Source organism: Anomaloglossus baeobatrachus, chromosome 5 (assembly GCF_048569485.1).
Source record: "Anomaloglossus baeobatrachus isolate aAnoBae1 chromosome 5, aAnoBae1.hap1, whole genome shotgun sequence".
In the NCBI taxonomy this organism is placed as follows: Eukaryota; Metazoa; Chordata; class Amphibia; order Anura; family Aromobatidae; genus Anomaloglossus; species Anomaloglossus baeobatrachus.
This window is the reverse complement of record NC_134357.1, coordinates 141,880,941-141,904,362: the sequence shown is the minus strand read 5'-3', so window position 1 is coordinate 141,904,362 and position 23,422 is coordinate 141,880,941. Positions and strand designations below refer to the sequence as shown.

At 41.9% G+C, this 23,422-nt stretch overlaps 1 protein-coding gene across 1 annotated transcript in view; it reads right to left on the bottom strand.

Annotated features, from left to right (window-relative positions):
• Positions 1-503: 503 nt before the first annotated feature.
• MCU (mitochondrial calcium uniporter) overlaps positions 504-23,422 on the bottom strand; it is a 158,875-nt gene continuing 135,956 nt past the window's right edge. Inside the window, exons 6-8 of the mRNA XM_075348940.1 lie at positions 13,742-13,945; positions 6,985-7,101; positions 504-2,927 (exon numbers count right to left, since the gene is read on the bottom strand). Of these exons, the coding sequence (XP_075205055.1) occupies positions 2,832-2,927; positions 6,985-7,101; positions 13,742-13,945 (417 nt within the window). The 3' untranslated portion in view covers positions 504-2,831. The remainder of the gene's footprint in view (positions 2,928-6,984; positions 7,102-13,741; positions 13,946-23,422) is intronic.

Here is a 23,422-nt window from a genome sequence, read left to right as displayed (position 1 = left end):
TCATATCATACTGTTCTCATCTTACATAGCAAAAACCTGCTGACAAATTCCCTTTAATTGGTGCTCAATGGAGAAATGGCTTTGTTGTTTGTCTAATAGGATAGGATCCATCCTTTGATGCACAAATAGCAATCATACACAACAAATCAGATTATATTTACATGTCTAAAAGGACAAAGAAAATAAACTTCAAACTTTACTTGAAAAACTGAATAAGTGTTTATTGTTGCAGAATTACATTTTTATACATATTTCATAAATGATACAGGATTTTACACATCTATATTTTGCTTATTTATAGGACATTCCTCCATGCTCCAAACCTCCCCGCACACTCACACATACCAGACCCTTCAGCGACAAGTCCTGTTTACTGTTCTTATAATCCATTTTTACAAACAGGATCAGGTTATTTGCTGCTGACGGGCTTAAGTTGCTATTTTCTTCAGCTCTTTCAGCATAAGAAGTGCAAATGGCAAAGAAAAGCTTTCGGTTTTTTAGTGTTAGGAAAAAAAAATGAAAAAAAAAAATGAAAAAAAAAAATCTCGCCTAAGATCACAGTTACCCAAGCAAAAACTTTAATGATCATGCTTTGGCCATCATTATAATAAAAAGGAGCAGTCAGCATTCCTAACTTGTCTGTTTTAGTATAGGTTTGCAATCTACATGAAATAATTCTGGCTCATATTTTCTTATTACTCTGCATTATGACCGTTCCTCTGATATTCTTCTGAGAAGTTTATGAATAACTGGGCATTACCATTCTTCATGCCAAGGGGTGTGGGCACTGTAAGCACGGATCGGCCATCGTAAGAGTCCGACACCCCAACTGATAACACCTAGATGTCAACTAGTAGAATTTTTGAAATATAGGAAATATAGTCTCTCCCCTCTCCCCCCCCAAAAAAAAAACAAACAGTAATCCAGAATTAAAGGAGACTACAAGACAGACAAGTCAGGAGTAGTGACCCAAACTCTCCTTAAAAAAATCTTTTGCAGTATTCGGTTGTGTTGCCTTTAAATGTCAAAACAAATTACAACGACGTCAGTCAACCAATGATCTGTATTGTTACCAGGGTCTATAAGTGTAGATGATTGTCGATCAGACGGATTCCATAGCAGACATTCATGCCCAGGAGATGACCATATATTGATGGGCACATTTATAAAAAGATATGAACGTCATATGAATACACCTCCAGAAAACGCAAGGTCACACTATGTCTGGAAGTGGTTTATTGCCGATTACTTGTAAGGTATGTTCTGCATGGATCTACAACTCTGGGGACAAAAAAATAAAAAATACAGGACACAAAAAAAAAAAGCAAATAAAATATGGAAAATGGATTCAGTCCACCTGAGAGGAGAGCCTTAGGTTAGAGGCAGTTACTTAAGACTACAGTTGGCAGCATTTGCCAGCCATGTTCCACGTGGGCACTAGATTTGGCTGGCAAGGAGTCCATGGTAACGTAACTGCCAGTCAAATAATGCATGAAGAGAACATCTCCTCTCTTTATCAATATATGCAAGGCACCAGTCATCTGGCTTCACTTCTTTAGTTCTGTAATCCTTTCCCTGAAGTAGGAGCCTTTCACAGTGGGGAGTCCTTAAAAAAAAAATTGTCTTTGCAAAATTGAAGCCCAACACCACCCATCATTACCCCATGCCAACCCCAACAAGAGACTGCACCATTTTGATATTGAAAGTCTGTGGAAGAGCAGCTTATTCCAAAGGAAATAAAAGGCAAGAAAACCCCTGAAAACTTTGGAGATGATGTCTCAGTCGTTGCCACTCTCCAATCCTTCAGTGGTACATAGATACTGTACACAATATAGACAAGGCTGGATATCAGATATTTCATCCAGGAAGATGTTGCGCTTCTATAAACAGGGGATGAACCAGAAGATGTAAATCTTTATGAAGAAATTTGATGTTCATTGCATTAGAATAAGGTGGTAACCCCTTCATATTCATGCAACCCTGATTTTCTACCCTGCTGATCGTCCAAACAAGAGTGCAGAACAGGGGAACTTCTCCCAACAAAAGAAAAAAAAAAATCCAAACACATAAAAACCTATCATGCATTGAGCCCCTGAAGTATATATATATATAGCCAAGGAAGTGGGAGAGAGAGGGATGGGGGTAAATTACATTTAATAAAGTGATTACCCAAAAAAAAATATATATATCACGTGCGGTTTCTTAAAATGCATAGCAAAAGTTTGATTGTGTTTGGGGCTTGGATTAAAACTGAACAGCTCAGAAATGCTTGTGCATGAACCTGGAGACCATCATGACAGCCAAGAATCAGAACGCCTTCACATCATCACAAAAAGGGTTTGAAGACTGGAGACGTGCTTTATGCTGAGGTTACTACTGGTCCAATGAACCTCCAAAAAGCCATAATTGTGGGCTAAATTACACATGTCTCCTCTAAACCAGCAGACCATTAACCCAATGTGTCCTACAGGCGCTCTGAAACATTCTAACGTGCCACAAAACCAGGAAAAAAAAAAAAAAAGATCATAATTGAGAACCTTTATCTGGTAATCATCCACTTGCATTCACCAACAGGTAAAATAACTAATGGATTAAGCACATTTCCCAAGCCTTAGGAGGAGTCCAGGCTTTGAGCTCAGCTTTCTACCATTTTCTTCTGCTCGTTCTTAACAGCAGCTTAAACGTTTATTGGAAGGGGAAAAAAAAAAAAGTTATGAAGAAACACGAAATAAGAGGGAGAACTGATCAACCATCCCAATACCACATCCCAGCTACCACCAATAATGCTTTAATTTCAAAGGCAAGAGAGATCCACAGGTTTTGCTGGGGATTTAAGAGTCCTGCAATGATCTATCCTTGTCATCAATTTGTTGGAGCGGGAGATGCATCTGCAGTGGATCACGCAGTCTTTTAAGGTCCAACTCAACCTAAAAGGTGGAAGACAATGAACAAAATTATATATTTGATTGACTTTATAAAACCACAAAAAAAAGAGTATGTATTAAAGAGCGCGCGCGTGCATGTGTGTGTGTTGTCTAAAAGGTTCTATTGCAAATGAGGCAAGTCAGGCTCTACCACTCAATGGTTAGGTGCTATTGAGGTAAACAAATATAACGCAATATAACAATAGACGCAGCACTCCGATATATGGACAAGAGAATTTTGAACATTTTGAAATTTTTTATTTTGATAAACTGCAAAAAGTGCACATAAGGTATAGCAAACCCGACGTTTCGGCTATGTAAGCCTTTCTCGAAGTTTTGCGTGGAGAGGAAGGAGAAGAGACATGAATCACAGGCGAACTGCCAAGCAGAGTAATTTCAGAGGCGCCACATTAGTGCAGTACAAAAGGTTCAACCAGGGATCATGGAACAGAATATTAAGGAAATAGTGCCACTGCTTGTGAGAGCCTGGGAAGAAGGAAACGTCCTGATGAAGCAATGTGGCAGTGGAGCTGGTGGCGTCTCTTCTTCCTCTTCACGCAAAACCTCGAGAAAGGCTTACATAGCCAAAATGTCGGGTTTGCTATACCTTACGTGCACTTTTTGCAGCAGTTTGCAGCAGTTTATCAAAACAAAAATTAAACATTTTTCAAAATTATCTCTTGTCCAAAAAAAGTTCTATTGACATGAATTTCTCACCAGATGTTGGTAGCAACCCATCCAATCCGTACAGGCAAAGTAATCAGACCATAGCTGTACATAAATTAAGTTGCGTGTAGTAATGAGAAATGACACAGTGAAAAAGTATTGAACATCTGAAGAGACGTGCAAAAAGCCATGGAAAGTCATGGCACCAGATGAAATAAATCAGTAAGCAGTCCTGCCACGTAGTGAAAAATAGTGTCAGCTGGTTTAAATGATGCCACAGAAGAAACTTCTCATAGTGGGTAAAACCAGTGAGCTGTTGCAAGACTTTCACAACTGTATTGTTGCAAAGCATACTGATGGCATTGGTTACAGAAAAATTTCTAAACTACTGAAGTTTCAACCAGTGAGGTCTGTTGGGGCGATAATTTGGAAGTAGAAATATTTCATCATAAACTGGCCATGACTGGGTACATCCTGCGAGGTTTCAGACAGAGGAGAGAAGTGAATCAGAAGAGTTGGCCAAGAGTCAAGGACCAACAGTGGAAAGCTACAGAAAGATCAGTAATAAGCAGGTACAATTGTTTCATAGACAACAATAAGAAATGCACTCAACCTCCATGACCTGTATGTACGCTCAGCACACAAGACTCCACTGCTGAAAAAAAATCACGCTCAAGCGCATTTAAAAGGTTTGTTCAACAACATTTAGATAAGCCTGTGAAATACTGGGAGAACATAGTCTGGACAGAAGAGACCAAAATTAAACGCTGGATGCCATAATACACACTATGTTGTTGGAATTTCTTTAAACACCATTCCAACAGTGAAGTTTGGAGGTGGGAACATCATGTTTTGAGGGTGGTTTTCATTATACTGCACTGGAAACGTTATATATTTGAAGGATCAATGGACAAATGTAGGGAGACATGCTTGATAAAAATCTGCTGCAGTCTATACACACGGCCAACCAAACTTTCAATTGGTTTCAGAGAATTAATATTAAAAGCTGCTACAATGGCCCAACCAATCCCCTGCCCTGAATCCTTTCAAAATTGTATGAAAAGGAGCTAAAGCTCAGAGTTCATAGACAGAGCTTATAGAACCTTAGGGATTTGAGGAGTGTGTAGAAGAATTGGCCCAAAGAAGGAAAGGAAAAAGAAAGGAAAGGAAGGGGAGGAAGGGAAGGGAAGAAGGAAGGGGAGGAAGGGAAGAAGGAAGAGGAGGAAGGGAAGGGAAGAGAAGGGAAGGGAAGAAGGAAGGGGAGGAAGGGGAGGAAGGGAAGGGAAGGGGAGGAAGGGAAGGGGAGGAAGGGGAGGAAGGGAAGGGAAGAGAAGAAGGATAGGATAGGATAGGATAGGATAGGATAGGATAGGATAGGATAGGATAGGATAGGATAGGATAGGAAAGGAAAGGAAAGGATAGGAAAGGAAAGGAAAGGAAAGGAAAGGAAAGGAAAGGAAAGGAAAGGAAAGGAAAGGAAAGGAAAGAAAGGAAGAAAGAAAGAAAGAAAGAAAGAAAGAAAGAAAGAAAGAAAGAAAGAAAGAAAGAAAGAAAGAAAGAAAGAAAGAAAGAAAGAAAGAAAGAAAGAAAGAAAGAAAGAAAGAAAAGATCACACCTGAGCAATGCATGCGGCTAGTATCTCCATACAGGAGGCATTTTGAAGCGGTCATCGACAATAAAAGGCTTTTGTATGAAGCATTGAATATATTTTAGTAAGCGCACTCAGTACTCTTCACCTGTGTCAGTTCTCATTATTACACATAACTTAAAGTTATGGACATCTACAGTGCTTTTACTTACAGCCAAAAGTTGGAAGCTTGTTTTGAGTTTGCCAAAAGACAAGAGGGAGACTCCGCAAATTTATGGCGGAAGGTGCTATGACCAGATGAGACCAAAAAGTAACTTTTTGGCCACCAAGGTAAACGCTATGTTTGACAGCAAACCAACACAGCTGATCACCCAAAGAACACCATCCCCACAGTGAAATATGGTGATGGCAGCATCATGCTGTGGGGATGTTTTACAGCAGTAGGGACAAGGGAAATTATACAAATTGAGGGGGAAGATGGATGATACGAAATACAGAGATATTCTTAAGCAAAATTGGTTCGTCAGTGATTTGAGACTGGGATAGAAGTTCCCCTTTTAACAAGCATAATGCTAAAGCAAAACTCGTATGGTTTAAAAGAGAAACGTGTAAATGTATTGGGGTGGCCTAGGCAAAAGCCCAAACCTTAATCCAATTGAGAATTTGTGGTCAGACTTGAAGATTAGTATTTAGCAGAGGAAACTATCTAACTTGAAGGAGGTGAAGCAGTTTTGCCTTGAGGAATGGACAAAAATCCTAGTGGCAAGATGTGGAAAGCTCATAGAGACTTTTGTCAAAACGACGTGCAGCTGTAATTGATGCAAAAGGAGGCTCTACAAAGTACTGACTTTAAAGGGGTGAATAGTTATGCACACTGAAGTTTCCAGTTATTTTTTCCTATTTGATTTTTGCTTCACAAAATGAAAACCAAATGAATATGCCTACAACTGAACTTTCACATAAAATCATGCAAACCCTCAAAAAAAAAAAAAAAAAGTGAAATTCCAGGTTGTGCGGCAAAAATGTCAAGGGGGTGAATACTTTCACAAGGCTCTGTGTGGTATGATTTTTTGCCTGTGTGAATTGGATGGGTTGTTACCAACAAATGGTGAGAAATTGTCAAAAGCATCTTTTGAAAAATATTTTCTTAGAAAACTGGTGACGTGTACAATACTTATTTAATGCGCTGTATACATATAAAAAATCCAAGTTGCTTTAAAATTCCTGGGGCACATTCTAGATGGAAAACTACTGCATTTTAAATATTAAAATAATATTAAATATATTATTATAAGTATATTGAATTAGAGTTTCAAAATGTGTAATGCACATGCTGCCATGCTATCTAAAGGTATTTGACCAGTGTCTGGATATAAAATCTGCAGCATTTCCAATTATCATGTGGATGTCTTAACTTTACCACATTTGCAACATGTGAACATACTCCTATGAAGCAGAAGCCACTGACCAAAATAAACTGGGGACTAGTCATAAGTGGCTCCTTAAAACCTCTGTGTAGCCAATGCTGTAGAGGTTTTAGACCTAGAAATATAACGCTGTAATACATCCACCTCAATCACCATGGCACTCAACATGTTCTAGATTGCCAACATTGTTTTCACTCGTAATGCACCATTTCAGTGCCAGGGGAAAACAAGATGGCATTAAGGTGCTCAATACCGATAGAAAACAGATTGATGGGGAATTGTATGCAATTTTGTTAATCTCCAAAATTTTAATCAGCATGGAAACTTATACATCAACATTGGGCCAAGAAATATTGCAAAATAAAACCAAAACACATACCTGAGCAATATCATCCTTGAGTCGATTGTATTCTAAGTAATTAAAACCTGTTTTTTTGGCCGTTTTATGGAGAAAATTTAAGTACTGTCTGTCTGTGGCATCTGGATAAATATATTCCTGTAACGGAAAAAAAAAAAAAAAGTTATGCCCAGCAATGTCAATGATCATCATTTCCAATTATTAGATGTTCAGTAATGTAGTCAAGGTAAGGAGTCATGAAATACAAGTACGATCATATTTTAGCTAAAATGACCAAAAGTGGAGATCCATCCTAGCACGACTATCTTTGCAGAAGAGGAGCTTCTCACTTCAGGCTTAATTAGTAGTGATGAGGGAATAGTAACTATTTGTGTTTGGATAATGCTTAACGAATACCGAGTACTATTCAAGTATTCGTCACGACAAGAAAAATTGTCTTTCTCCCATTGACTTCCATTAGGTTCGGTATTCGTGACGAATACCGGAATAGTACTTTGGGATTCGTTATGAATAACCCGAACTGAAATGTTATATAATAGACCCTCTTTGTCTATGTGACAATGATGACGCCAGAACCTCACAGCCCCCATGTCTTTACTTGTGCACGTCTCTGCCCTATTCTCCAGCGGTTCTGCCTTGTCACTAGGAAATTATATGAATGAAATCACCATTGTGATCTGATGACTAAGACAAGACTAAATCTCCACATCCTTCAGACACAGATGACCGCCATGTTAATAGTTCCCACATTTTTCTTGAACACTAAAGGGTCTATTATACAATTTACCTAAAGGGAATCTTCAAGAACGATTAAATACTCAAAGATGAGGGTTAAGTGAATATTAGAAAACTTCTTTTTACAAGTATTTGCCAAAATGGATTAGAATGTGATTCACACCTAAGGTTTGGAGATAGTAAGTCAATGGAACATTGAAACATTAGTGCATGCCCTCATCATCTCCCGCCTCGACTACTGCAACCTCCTGCTCTCTGGCCTGCCTTCCAACACTCTTGCACCCCTCCAATCTATCCTAAACTCTGTGGCCCGCTTAATCCACCTCTCCCCTCGCTACCTCCCAGCCTCGCCACTCTGCCAATCCCTTCACTGGCTTCCCATCACCCAACGACTCCAATTCAAAACACTAAAGGCCCTGTGCGCACTTACCGGATTCTGCCGTGGATTTTCTGCGGATTTGCTGCATGTTTCGCTGCAGAAAATGTTCATAACATCTCTGCAGTGAATCACCAGCAAAACCTATGGGAAAAAAAAATCCTGTGCGCACTAGGCGGATTTTGACAGCTGCATGTTTTGCTGCGGGATTCCCGCAGCAAAAACAATTGCATGTCAATTCTTTTCCGCACATCGCTGCGGGATTTCACTCCATTGACTCCAATGTAATCGTGAAATCCCGCAGGAAATGACGCAGGCAGCAAATTCTGTGCGGTTCACTGCGTTTTGCTGCGTTATTCCCTGCGTTATTTCGCGGTTTACCTCCGGTAATGTACATCGCTTGCCTGCGGTTTTGCAGGGAAGTGATGTCATTACAGGAACAGGAAGCCGTGCAGAGAGTAAACACACAGATCACAGACATCACAGACATAGACACAGACACATAGAACACACATAGAAATCAAACGGAAATATAGAAAACAAAACACGTGGGCTCCGCTGTATATTTACCGTCCAGCCGAGGTAAGCACACAGCGGCGGCCCGGTATTCTCAGGCTGGGGAGGGAGAGGGGCAGGGTTAATGTCCCCCGCCTTACTCCCACCTCCAGCAGCCCAGAATAATCAGCCGCAGCTGCCCCGGCACTGTCGCATGCATTATGCGGCAGTACCAGAATGTCCCCGGCTCTTCCTGCCGCCGTGTAGCAGTGGCAGTCAGGGTAATACAAGGCGTTAATAGTGGCGGATCACAGTCATTAACTCCAGGCTTGATCATGGCAGAGTCTATGTGACAGCTGACATGATCAACCCGTAAGTAAAGTGAAAAAACACAGAAAAATCCTTTATTTTAAATAAAACACAAACAAGCCTCGTTCACCCTTTTATTAACCCCTTATTAAACAAAGCTCCGGCGTAATCCACAGCTCCGACGTCCTGCGAGGCTTGCATCCAGCCGCGACTGACACAGACACTGCTGAATGCAGCCTCGCAGCGAGACAGCAGAGGTAACTCCAGGGCATTTCCCACGGCCGGTAATGTGAACTCACTGCCGACCTTGAGAAATGCAGAGTGTGCTCACAGGGACTCTATCTATCCCTCTATCGATCTATCCCTCTGTCTATCTATTCTTCTGTCTATTTCTCGATATCAGAATGAAATTTCTTTTTTTTTTTAATGTGCTTTATTGCATTGAATGCAATAAAGCACATACCAACCCGCACGCGGCAAAACCGCGGTAAAACCACAGCATGCGGTTTTCGGGTGCGGTTTGCCGCGGTTTTTTACCGCGGGTGCGGTAATCTTTAAATACCTGTGGAATTTTCTTGAGAAAATTCCATTTTCCAGTGCGCACAGGGCCTAACCATGACATACAAAGCCATGCACAACCTGTCTCCTCCCTACATCTGTGACCTAGTCTCCCGGTACCTACCTGCACGCAACCTCAGATCCTCACAAGGTCTCCTTCTCTGCTCCTCTCTTATCTCCTCTTCCCACAATCGCGTACAAGATTTCTCCCGTGCATCCCCCATACTCTGGAACGCTCTACCTCAGCAAATCAGACTCTCCCCTATCGTGGAAAGCTTCAAGAGGAACCTCAAGACCCACCTCTTCCAACAAGCCTACAACCTACAATAGCCCTCAGTCCAGTAGATCACTAAGCAACCAGCTCTGTCCTCACCTATTGTACCATCACCCATTCCCTGTAGACTGTGAGCCCTCGCGGGCAGGGTCCTTTCTCCTCCTATACCAGTCTGTTCTGCACTGTTAATGATTGTTGTACGTATACCCTCTTTCACTTGTAAAGCGCCATGGAATAAATGGCGCTATAATAATAAATAATAATAATAAATAATAATGGAACTGGTATTTTAAGTTCCAATAGCCCATATTTCCTGACTTACATACATGGCTGATACACTCTACATTCATTTACAGACTGAAGTCTCTGCAGACTTTTAATGGGGGTTTCCATCACAGGTTATTGTAGCATTGTGAAGCCCATGAGAAATTAAAGGTCATAATTTACTTGCTATTAAAATTCTGCTCCAAAATGTTTATTTGGGCTACTAGAGGAAGAAATATGGAGTGCACATATCAAAATCTGTCTTGGAGAAACCATTTCTTGCTAGGATACGGATAACTACAAGACCTATAATTGTCCCCCTACACTTAAATTTGTAAACACAATCACTCAAGAGAAAACAGTGCATCAAAATAGATGATGCCTTCAGATATTTGATACAGGTAAATTATATCTTTGTACTGTGCCAGTAGAGATAAAAAAAAAAAAGTTTGTTTAAAAGAACTGAAGTCCTCAGTGGTTGATACCTTTTAATGGCTAACTGAAAAGATGGTAATAATAGCAAGCTTTCGAGACTACTCAGGTCTCCATCAGGCTCAATATAACACAAAATCTGAAGAGTCACATATTTATACACAACAGGACATAGAATAGTGCAGTAAAAAAAAAAAAAGCTCTTGCCATAGTGATAGTTCTGCTTCACATAACTTTTTTTTTACTGCACTCTTCTATGTCCTGTTGTGTATAAATATGTGACTCTTCAGATTTTGTGTTATACCATGCATGATGAAGAGACCCGAGTAGTCTCGAAAGCTTGCCATTATTACCATCTTTTTAGTTAGCCATTAAAAAGTATCAACCACTGAGGACTTCAGTTCTTTGATATTTGATAAGGTATGGCACATATGGAACTCATCGACGCAAAAAGTCTTGCACAATTTCGGTATCATTTATACTACCAGTTAACCCCTTTACGACTAATGACATGCTATGCATTTCATGAGTTGTTTCACTGCCTTTGATGAGAGCTCGCACGCCAAGCCCACAGCGTTCCCTGCAGATGAAGGCTGAATCATTCATGTTACATTAGAAAACATGACTACATTATAGGACTCACTGCTCCCCTACATTGCATTGAATAAGCCAGTGTCAGCATACATAATTTTACATGACTGCAGGAAATTCTCAGGATAGCACATATTAGGTGAAGTGGGAAAATGTTAGGAAGGAAAAAACGGTGCAGTAATTGTTCATCTTGAGACTGTATTGGAGTCTCAGGATGGTGCTTTATAGGTGGAATGGATGGACACAGAGGGTGGAAGTGTATTAGTTAAGGAACAGATACAGCTCTGTCTCTTAGTAAATCTAGTGCGGAGGCAGAAATGCTGGCAGGAACTTCAGGATATAAACACACCATAAGGATGGCTGTAGGGTAGCTGAATGGGAGCTCAAAAATAAGAAAAGGCATTAGGTTGTTTGTGCTTGTAAAATCCCAATAAATACAACAGCTTAAATTAAAACATCTCATTAACATGAAACCACTACTGAAAACAGAAATGTACTCCGTTATGCAACCAGAATGTACCAAAAAGAAAAAAAAAAGTCAAAGTATTAATTAATTATGCAAGCAGGATATCTTAAAAAAAAACAACAAAAAAAACCACAGAAGCTGGTCCCATATTACATACAGTGGTGAAATAGAATATTGGTGGCATGGTCAGTGTTTAAGTACAAATATTTCTAAAGGCACTATTGACATGAAATTCTCACCCGATGTCAGTAACAACTCATCCAATCCACACATAGGTAAAAGTAATTCAAACCATAGCTGTCCATAAAATACCTTATAATGTAAGAATGAGAAATGACAGGGGAAAAAAATATTGAAACACTTACTGAAATTTAATATTTCGTATATAAACCTGTGTTGGTGATAACGGCTTCAAGACGCCTCCTGTATGGCATTGCGCAGGTGTGATTTTCGCTATTTTTCTACACATACTTTTCATAGAAGAAGCCCACAGAACCTTCAGAATTTTAACTCTGAGCTTTAGTTTTCCATACATTTTCTATTGGATCCAGGTCAGGTGAGTGGCTGGACTATTCTAGCAGCTTTATTTTTGTTCTTCGACTTTCCTTGGCTGTGTGTTTGGGATTATTGTCTTGATGAAATGTCAACCCTCATTTCATCTTCATCATCCTGGTAGATGGCAGCAAATTTTGATCAAGAATGTCTCTGCACATTTGTTTATTCATTCTTTCTTCCTTCAATTATATGAAATTTGACAATTAAGTATGCTAAAAAAACAGGCCCATTTCAGTGTGTTCCCACCTCCAAATTTCACTGTTGGTATGGTGTTTTTAGGGTGATTGCCAGTGCCTTTTAGTCTCCAAAGATGGTATGTATAATCGCGTCCAAAGAATTCAATTTTGGTCTCATGTGACAAGGATAAATTGCTCCAGTAATTCAAGAGCATGCCTAAATTTTGGTGAGCAAACTATATGCGCTTGAACATGCTTTTTGTTCAGCAATGTAGTCAGGAATAGTGAGTGTGCATACAGGCCATGAAAGTTGAGTATTACTTATTCTTTGAAACAATTGAACCTGCTGATTCTAGGTCTTTCTGTGGTTCCCCACAAGTGTTTCTTAGCTCTTGGATAACTGTTCTGATAATTTTCATTCCCTTGTCTGAAATCTTGTGGTAAGCACTTTTTTGTGGCCGGTTCACGGTGAAATGATGTTCTTTTCACCTCCTGATTAAGGCTCAAAGGGTATGTGCGCACGTTGCTTTTTACCTGCTTTTTTGCTGCTTTTTCTTCTGCGCTGTTTAATGCCAAAATGGATGTGTTCTTCTATTCAAGCAAAGTCTATGGGAATTTGGGTTTCTTGTTCACACTAGGTTGTTCAAAATGCTGCCTTTTTGTGGCAGAACTTTGGTCAAAAACTCAGCTTTGCAGTGCAAAACCCAAATGGCAAAAACAATTGACATGTTGCTTCTTTGAAAAGCTGAGTTTTTGACCAAAGTTCTGCCACAAAAAGGCAGAATTTTGAACAACATAGTGTGAACAAGAAACCCAAATTCCCATAGACTTTGCTTGAATAGAAGAACACATCCATTTTGGCATTAAACAGCGCAGAAGAAAAAGCAGCAAAAAAGCAGGTAAAAAGCAGGTAAAAAGCAACGTGCGCACATACCCTAATAGTGCTCACTGATTTCTTGAGTAGTTTAGAGATTCTTCTGTATCCAATGCAATCAGTATGTTTTGCAAGAATTAGGCTGCAAAGGTCTTTAAGCAGCTCACTGATTTTACCAATCATTAGATGTTTATTGTGTGGTACCCTGGTAATGAGCAACCTTTTCATAAGCCATTTGTTGAACCAGCTGTATTATTCACTAAGTGGCAGGATTGCTTTCTAATTACAGATAGATTTCAGCTGGTGTCATGACTTTTTGCTCCTCTACTTCAGGTATTCAATACTTCATCCATGTGACAATTCTCATTATTGCACATAATTTATGAACATCTATGGTTTAATTTCTTTGCCTGTGTGGTCTGGATGGGTTGTTAACATCTGGTGAGAAATTCATGTCAATAGCACCTTTAGAAATACATATACTTAAAAAATTGATGACATGTTCAAAACATATATTTCACCCACTGTAGATGATGGCACCAATCCAGGTATGAAAGTATTATAAGAAAAGTTAGGGGGGATGGGCATAGGTCAAATGATTGTCTGAAGGTACAGTACAAAAAGTATTAGCTTAACACAGTCATAGCTTATGACAGAAGGAGGCCATACTCACCTTGCCTGTAAGTAGAAAATAACAATACATTCCAATGATACCGCTATAAGTAATAAAGTACGTGACAGGCTCCATGATATCCCAGGAATATTCCCACCATGTCAGACGGGCCAGGATTCCAAACTGTACAGACATATAAGCTAGACCGCCCCACTGGACAATCCTGGTCATCTTCGCAGCTTTCTGAGCAACCTTAAGTCGAGCCTGTGCAAACAGTAAATCAAGGAATTTACATAAATTGCAAAACAAAATATAAAAAACTGTATAGTACAAGAAAAAAAAAAAAAAAAAATGAATATCCTTTAATCTCCCAAAAAACAAAAAAACCCCCAAACTGTGGAAAGAGTAAAACAAAGCCCCAAAATAATTTCTCAATCTTGGTAAAGTGCTACTTATGGTTATGGTAACCACCAACCTCCTTGAAGGAGTTCACAAATCCTGTCCAGTCAATCTTTGGAACACTGAGAAATGAATCAAACATCAAATATTTATGTAATATGGAGAAGACCTGTTCTTAGATTAAACATTCATAACGATCCATAAAATTGTTTCAAAGAGAAACAAGGACTCCAAAATGGTTCCTAGCCACATTTCAGTTGCTTATTTTTTGTCCATATTATAGTTACTGTTCCACTTATGGTGATTAAAGGGCTATGTTCTCTCCTTCTGTAGAGTGCCAAGCCAGCAAAAGGAGACTTATAGGCCATGCAATGCTCCTGGGGGAATTTAACACTAGAACTACTGAGGTAGTCATTTTGACTACTTTGCACTATGTATTTCTATATAGGTGTCACGAGTCCAGTAGTTCTAGTGTTAAATATGTGAATATTTTCTTCAGATGGGAAGAGGACCTAAAGCAGAGGTCTCAAACTCGGCTGCGTGTATGGACCGCACAGAGGGAAAAAAATAATTTGGGGGGGCCGCATTCTTTGCAGGACAAAGTGACATTTTTATTTAGTACCATATATATTTTTTTTACACACCTTTGGTTCACTGATTTTGAAAATTTTTCACTTGTTTATTATAACAAATGTACACATTCTTTGTTTAAATATAAAAAAAAAATAATTTTGATGGTAAAAAAAAAGTCATGCCTTATTTTGAGGTTTGTTTTTTTACATTTTATCCCTTTCTTGTAACTAAGTCTTACAATTAGCACTATATAGAAATTTTGGCCAACATCTTTTAGTAATGTTCCCCATGTTGTAATGTGCCCATCCTTGTCCACTTGTAGTATTGTGCCCCATCCTATAGTAATGTACTGATCCTTGTCCCCATCCTATAGTAATATTCCCCATCCTTGTCCCCATCTTATCGTAATGTGCCCATCCTTGTCCCCATCTTATCGTAATGTGTCCATCCTGTAGTAATGTGTTCATCCCTGTCCCCATCCTATAGTAATGTCCCCAACCTATAGTACTGTGCCCATCCTGTAGTAATGTTTCTATCCTTTTCCCCATCTTATAGTAATGTTTTCCCATCCTTTTTCCCCTTGTAGCAATCTCCCTATGCTGTAGTACTGTCCCCATCATATAGTTGTCCCATTCTGTAGTAATGTGCCCATCCTATAGTAATTTCCCCATCCTATAGTAATGTGCCAACCTTGTCCCCATCCTACTGTAATGTCCGCATCCTATAGTAATGTGCCAACCTTGTCCCCATTCTATTGTAATGGCCCCATCCTACAGTAATGTCCGCATCCTATAGTAATGTCCCCAGCCTTATCCCTATCCTATAGTAATGTTTCCCATACTTATCCCCTAGTAGCAATGTCCCTATCCTGCAGTACTGTCCCATCATATAGTAATGTCCCCAGCCTTGTCCTCATTCTATAGTAATGTCCCCATCCAATAGTATTGTGCCCATCCTTGTAATGTCCCCAGTCTTGTCCCTATTCTATAGTAATGTCCCCATCCTGTAGTAATGGGTGGGGTGGGGGGGCAGTGACGGCGGATCGGATGCAGTGATGGTGGCGGCTGAAAGGAGGCAGTGGCGGCGACGGATCGGATGCAGTGACGACGGCGGAGGATGAAAGTGGGCAGTGACGGCAGCGGCTGAAAGGGAGCAGTGGCGCTATAACTTACCGATCGCTCTCCTCAGCTTCCACACCCACAGACGCCACAGTGAAGCTGAGGGGGCGGTCTCCGGCCTCAGATTCACAGTGATTGGACAGATCGGTCACAAGGCCGGTCTCTCCAATCAGAGCTGGGGGCGGGTGAAACAGAGGTCACCCAGCTCCAACCAATGATCAGTGCTACAGCTGCACTGATCATGGCTGGATTTCAATGTTTAAGTCATTTTCAATGGCTAAAACATTACAGTGGCTGTGATTGACTGACAAACGCCGCTCAGCCAATCACAGACTCCGTATGTCTGGGGAGGAGACACCACCCCTCCTGAGATCAGGCAGAGGTCCCCTCCTCCCCGAATCTAAGGTATTTGCAGCGATTGCAGCCACCGGGGCTGCGATTTCGCCATGACGTACTGGGTATGTCATGGGTCCTTAAGTACCAGGGAGCCATAACGTACCCAGTACGTCATAGGTCGCTAAGAGGTTAATGTGCCGTCCTTCACATACACAAAATATACCCCAACCAAAACACACCATTCTTCTCACCTGTCCCACGTTCCCTCGGCTGCCTCATCTCTGCTTCTTGCTTTCTGCAGGCCCGTGCCCCTGTTTATTATCGCGGCCGATGCAGGGGCCACAGCCCTGGTCAGCGATTTATGTTATGGACTGAGCGCAGCGCCGGCAAACCATTCATCTGACAAAGCGCAGACAGTGGCTGCGGCCCCTGCACCGGCCGTGATAGTGAACAGTGGCACGGGCCTGCGGGCCGCACGAAGCAGCCTGAGGGGCTGCATGCGGCCCGCGTGTTTGACACCTCAGACTTAAAAGGGAACCAGTCACCAGAATTTTCGCTATTAAACTAAAAGAATTCCCTTCTGCAGCTCCTGGGCTGCATTCTAGAAAGGGTCATCTTGCTACTGGCCCCCCTTTCAAACCTAAATAACTTTATAAAATATTACCTTTTGCTATGGTAATGAGGTTTGCTGGCCACGGGGGCGGGCTGTATTTCGTCCGTTATCCCCCCTCCTGCCACTGTTCGCCGTCCCCCAGTGTTCTTTTACATAGATGAGGCTGCCGCCCACATCTTCCGCAGTGCTCCGGAAACTCGCTCATGCGCAGTGGCACTATCGCGGGACTGAGCGCTGTTTTCAAATCGTGAGCGCCAGTGATGTTATTGCACAGGCGCGAGATTATGGGCAGGTACTTGGATAACACTGGTGATAACATTCACAGCGCCGCCCATAATATCGCGCCTGTGCAATAACATCACCGGCGCTCGCGATTTGAAAACAGCGCTCAGTCCCGAGATAGTGCCACTGCGCATGCGAGAATTTCGGAGCACTGCGGAAGATGTGGGTGGCGGTCTCATCTATGTGAATGAACAATGGGGGACGGCGAACAGCGGCAGGAGGGGGAATAACGGACGAAATAAAGCCGGCCCCCGTGGCCAGCAAACCTCATTACAATAGCAAAAGGTAATATTTTATAAAGTTATTTAGGTCCGAAAGGGGGGCCAGTAGCAAGATGACCCTTTCTAGAATGCAGCCCAGGAGCTGCAGAAGGGGATTCTTTTAGTTTAATAGCGAACATTCTGGTGACCGGTTCCCTTTAACTGAGTGCATATACTAGGGGTAGCAATCAAACGTCAATATTGACTCTTTAATGAGCCTTGCCACATGATTTAGGATAAGAAGCAAAACCAAAAACGGTTTGCATGTCATCAGTGCAAGACAGGTGGTTAATTTTAAAGTATGTAGCAAGGATCATTAAAGAGATTCTGTCACCAGGTTTTTGCTACCTCATCTGAGAGCAGCATTATGTAGAGACTGAGACAAAGATTCCAGTGATGTGTCACTTACCTGTTTGCTGTCATTTTGAAGAAAAAAAAAATCAATGTTTTCTCTACTGCAGATCTCACAGTTATACAGAACTCATGAATATGCTGGACTACCACCTGGCAGCACGTCAAGTAGTCCTGTAATGAAAATCTACTAATGATTAAATCGGTGATTTTATCAAAACTACACTAAACAGCCCAGTAAATGACATCACTAAAATAAGAGTGTTTCTAGCTTCTCTCAGATTGATTCCCTTTAAAGGGTCTATATTGAGTTTTAAGATTACTTCATCCAATTGGTAGCACTAGAGTTCAAGACCCCTTCCTCTCTTAAAGGGAAGGTGTTGCTTTTTTTATTTTTGTATTAAAAATAGTAAATTATGAAATTAAATTTTTTTAATACAAAATGAAAATCACTGCTTAGTTTTTAATTCTAATTTTACTGGAGGCACTGGGGGCCACCATGCTGGATTTGCTGTGTGTGTAAGGACAGTTACTCACTCCTTTATGGCAGCCCCTGTGCATAGAGAACAGTGGTCGGGATCAGACCACATACAGTAATGTTACAGTGGGCGTCTGCGGTGACCTGGACGCGCCCCCTGGGCTTTCCAGATCACAGTAGAGGGAGGAGATCAGCGCCATCATTGTGGAGCTCACAGCTATGCGGTTTGCTCCACTATACCCCCGTCACCTGCCGGGATGTGTGAGTACGGGCCACCTCCCCTCCCCCCCCCTGTTACCGTCTCCGATAACACCCCCTCCCTCCGCTCTCCCCAGCCCCCGCTACTGCTACCTCCGCACCTTCCCCCCGCTGTTACAGTCTCCGGTGACACCCCTTCCTTTCCTCCGCTCTCCCCAGCCACCGCTCTGCCCAGTTATTGATACCGCCGCACGTCTCCCCACCGTTACAGTCTCCGCTGGCACCCCCTCCCTCCGCTCTGCCCGCGCCACTGCATGTGAGTACCGCCGCTGCTACCGCTGATACTGTCTGCACGGCTGTGTATCTAATCCTATCCTGTGTGATGTAATACTGTCTGCTGAGCAGTGTATCTAATCCTATCCTGTGTGATACTGTCTGCTGAGCAGTGTATCTAATCCTATCCTGTGTGATACTGTCTGCTGAGTAGTGTATCTAATCCTATCCTGTGTGATACTGTCTGCTGAGCCGTGTATCTAATCCTATCCTGTGTGATACTGTCTGCTGAGCCGTGTATCTAATCCTATCCTGTGTGATACTGTCTGCTGAGTAGTGTATCTAATCCTATCCTGTGTGATACTGTCTGCTGAGTAGTGTATCTAATCCTATCCTGTGTGATACTGTCTGCTGAGCCGTGTATCTAATCCTATCCTGTGTGATACTGTCTGCTGAGTAGTGTATCTAATCCTATCCTGTGTGATACTGTCTGCTGAGCCGTGTATCTAATCCTATCCTGTGTGATACTGTCTGCTGAGCCGTGTATCTAATCCTATCCTGTGTGATACTGTCTGCTGAGTAGTGTATCTAATCCTATCCTGTGTGATACTGTCTGCTGAGCCGTGTATCTAATCCTATCCTGTGTGATACTGTCTGCTGAGCCGTGTATCTAATCCTATCCTGTGCGATACTGTCTGCACGGCTGTGTATCTAATCCTATCTTGTGGGATACTGTCTGCTGAGCCGTGTATCTAATCCTATCCTGTGTGATACTGTCTGCTGAGCAGTGTATCTAATCCTGTCCTGTGTGATACTGTCTGCTGAGCAGTGTATCTAATCCTGTCCTGGGTGATACTCCTGCTGTCCTTGGAGACACTTTAGACATTTCTGGTCACCAACAAAATGGCTCTGCACTGTGTCCCTGCATGTCATTCTCTGTTATCTGTTGTAAACACTCAGATTAGGAGGGGAGAGGCGTGCCATCACACACAGGAGAGCAGACTCCGCCCACTTTTACTGCAGTTGTAATGTGAGCTTTTTCTACAGTTGGACTTCTGTAGGATTTCAGAAGCTGCTCCCCCTAGTATTTAACAGTGGAAACAGTGGAAAATATCAAACTTTAAATTTTTTTTATTTTTGCTCAATTAAAAAAAAAAAAAAAAAAAGAAAAAAAAAATAGACTTTCTGTTCCTGCGCTGAGATGTGAGGAGGGAGAAGGAACAGCTCCATACAGCCCCTGCAATATACAGCGACCTACAGAAACAAATAGCACCCTAGACCAACATATAAAGGCTGCACTGAATTACCAGTTGTCAGTGCATGGATCGTTATCTCCTTAGAAGTGGAGGAACACCATTCAAGCCCAGAGCAGAGCAGAGGGAGGAGGGGGTGAGTGCTGATAACATGGCACCCACAGTGATGGGGAAGGAGGGGGAGGAGGGAGAGGAACCACAAGGCCTGCTGCAGCAATGTGCAGGAGGCCAAGATAACAGTAGAATTCAGAGTATGCAGAGTGGTACAGAGACATTGGGCTTAGGGGAAAGATATGAGATTGATTACAAAAGGCTGGCAAAAGAAGTGGCAGATCATCTGACAGCAGAAATCAGAGAGGCAATAGCAGCCTCAGTGAAGGAGGCTTTGGCTGCGCTGCAGGAGGATGTAGAGCACCATGATATGAGACTGAGAGGTAGAGCAAAGAGTTTCTGATGCTGAAGAGAATCTGACAAGATTGGAGGGCAGATTTAAGGAGCTAAACACTAATTGCTCAGCTTATGAAGGATAAAATAGAAGATCTCGAAAACAGATCTAGGAGGAATAATTTAAGGCTGGTGGGTCTGCCTGACACAATGACAACAAAATATTTGGACTCAATCTGTGAAAAAGAATTACCCCAGGCTTTAGGCTTACCACATAGCTGCCGTGTAGAAAGAGCGCACAGAGTGGGACCCATAAGGGAGCAAAGAGATGGTCACAGTAACAATGATAATACCCCCAAGCAAGGTGAAATGTCCAGAGCAAGACAGGTTATTATAAAATACCTGGCATACAAAGATAAAGAAGAAATTCTACGGGCCTTCAGGAATAGGAAACAGGCACTATGCATTCAGGGACACAAGATTCTATTATTTGGCGACTATTCGGCAGAAGTCACACGAAAAAGAAAAGCATTTAGCCAGATCTGCACTGCCCTCTAACACAAAAACATTAAATTTCAGCTTTTATACCCAGCAATACTAAGAGTAAGAGGAGCAGATGGGGTCACAAAGACTTTTCGGGATCCTTCAGAGGCGGAGCGAGAGATACTACAGGACGGGAGAACACGGCGACAGGAGAGGAATGGAAAAGAAGGGACTTTCACTGATCCGAAACATGCAGATCCTGCAAACATAACATCTGCAGTTAGACCCGACAACGAGCCAGAGTGGAGTCAATCGAGATCCAGACCAGCCAGTCCGGAGGAAAAGCGACAGATGGCGACTTCAGCTGGGAAAAGAGGAGGAAGAGGCAGCAGCTCATGAACAAGCAGGCAAGACAAGGACTTAATTTGAGACTGCTGAATGGAGCCGTATGGTGACAAATGTGCCTTAACTCTCTAAAGCCTCGCCTACCTCCTCTCTTTCTTCTCTCTCTTTTTCTTTCGCTCCCTTTTTCTCTCTCTTTCATGCTTATCACTTTTTCCCTTTTATCATTTACTAATGCTTTTTTTTTTTCCCTTCTCTCTTTTTCTTCTCTTAATGACGGTTTTAGAAGCTTGATAAATTTATAAAGGCTGTTTAGGGGCAAGGAGTTAATAGGCAATAGAGGGGGAGAGGTGACTTAGTGGGGTGGCTTCATGGAGAACTTGACTTGAAGCAGGGGTTTTAAAGGAGTCTCAATCTCAGAAAAAATGGAAGACGTTAATTGTATTTGTAAAGTTGGGGATGGGAGGGGTTATATACAGTTGGGGGAGGGGAGGGGAAGAGAGTTGGGGAATCCATGCGACACGGCCTGAAAAAGTAACTGTTGATCTTGGGGATTATGGTTAAGCTCATTACGTGGAATGTTAAGGGACTCAGATCGCCGCACAAACGAAATATGATACTACGTCATCTCAAGAAGCTTAAGGTTGATATTGCTTTATTACAGGAGACGCACTTGCAAAAGGATGAGTTCTTCCGTATGAATAAGATGTGGGTGGGAAGGGTATATGGGTCGGCCTCAAACGGTAGGAAAGCAGGGGTTCTTATTTTGATCAATAAAAACTTTGCACACGAGGTGGAAACCCAAGATTCAGATGAAGAAGGAAGATACATACATATAAAGATTTCAGGTACTCAAGGCACTTTTAGTATCCATAATATATATGCACCTAATAGGGAACAAAGGTTTTTTTTTTTTTAAAATATAGCTAGTAAGATTTTGCTGGATGGGGATATATGTAAATTGGTGGGGGGAGACTTCAATACAGTGGTTTCTCAGGAAGAAGACAGGAGGAGTCAGGGGAAGCAGGGGAGGAACACGGAGGGGTCGCTGAGAGCATTGTTAAATACAACTACACTACAGGATTTCTGGAGATTATATCACCTGCAAGAGAGAATTTACACACTATTCCCACCCCACACGACTCTTGGTCAAGGATTGACCTTTGGCTGACAAGTGAGAATTTATTGCAGAGGGTAGAAGAGATAGTTATAGAGACTATGGTAATATCGGATCATAGCCCAGTGGCAGTCAGTATAGCTGACAAAGTCCAGAGAGGACAGGATTATATATGGCGCTTCCTCTCATTCTTGACTTTGGACGAGAAATTCCATAAAATACTGAGAGAATGGTGGGTGGATTATACATTGACGAATCAGGAGCACAGTGGGGAAACACTATTGTATTGGGAGACGGCTAAGGCAGTTTTGAGAGGAAAAGTGATAGGATATACGACAAAGGTGAAACGACAGGCACAAGTAAAGTTTCAGGAGGCTAGCCGGGCAGTCAGGGAAGCATATACTGACTTCTTAAAAAAACCATCAAAGGTGACAAAAGCAGAGTGGGTGGTGGCGAAGGGCAATTTTGAGAACTGGGTAGAAAGGAAAGAAGGTATGTACAGGACACAACAAGAGGCAGAGTTGAATCGTTTCGGGAACAAGGCAGGGAAGTTATTGGCAAATCTGGCAAGGGGACGACGACCGATGACACATATTATGACACTGAGAAACGCTCTAGGCAGTAAAACGACAGATCCCAAAGAGATAAACGACATTCTTGAAGACTTTTATGCAGGTTTATATAAAGAGGAGGGGTTAGATGATAGGAGAGAAGGAAATGAGTGGTTAAAAGGAACAAAAATTCCTACGCTCACGGAGGAAAATTTACAGGCTCTGAATAAAGAGGTGACGGAGGAGGAGGTGCTACATGTTATAGGAGAGTTAAAAACGACAAAGACCCCGGGACCAGATGGCTTTAGCGGCAGTTTTTTCAAAATTATGAAGGATCAAATCTCACCTATACTGACAGAGTTATTCAATAAGATAATGGACGGGGAAAGAATATCGGGTACACTTAATACAGCCTATATAAAGCTCATTCCTAAAGGAGGAAAGAATTTAGAAGACCCATCTAGTTATAGGCCCATCTCGCTGATTAATCAAGACCTAAAAATTTTAGCGAAGTTGATGGCAAATAGGTTAGCGGCAGTATTGCCAGAGATTATAGATCTCCCCCAGGCTGGCTTTGTTAAAGGACGTTCAGTGGTGACAAACATTAGGAAAGTAATGCTAGCAATTGATGTAGTAAAGCAGACGAGAGAAGGGGGGGAGGGGAATCCAGCCTTGATCACCTTGGACGCGGAGAAAGCCTTTGACAATGTGAGGTGGTCATGGCTGGAAC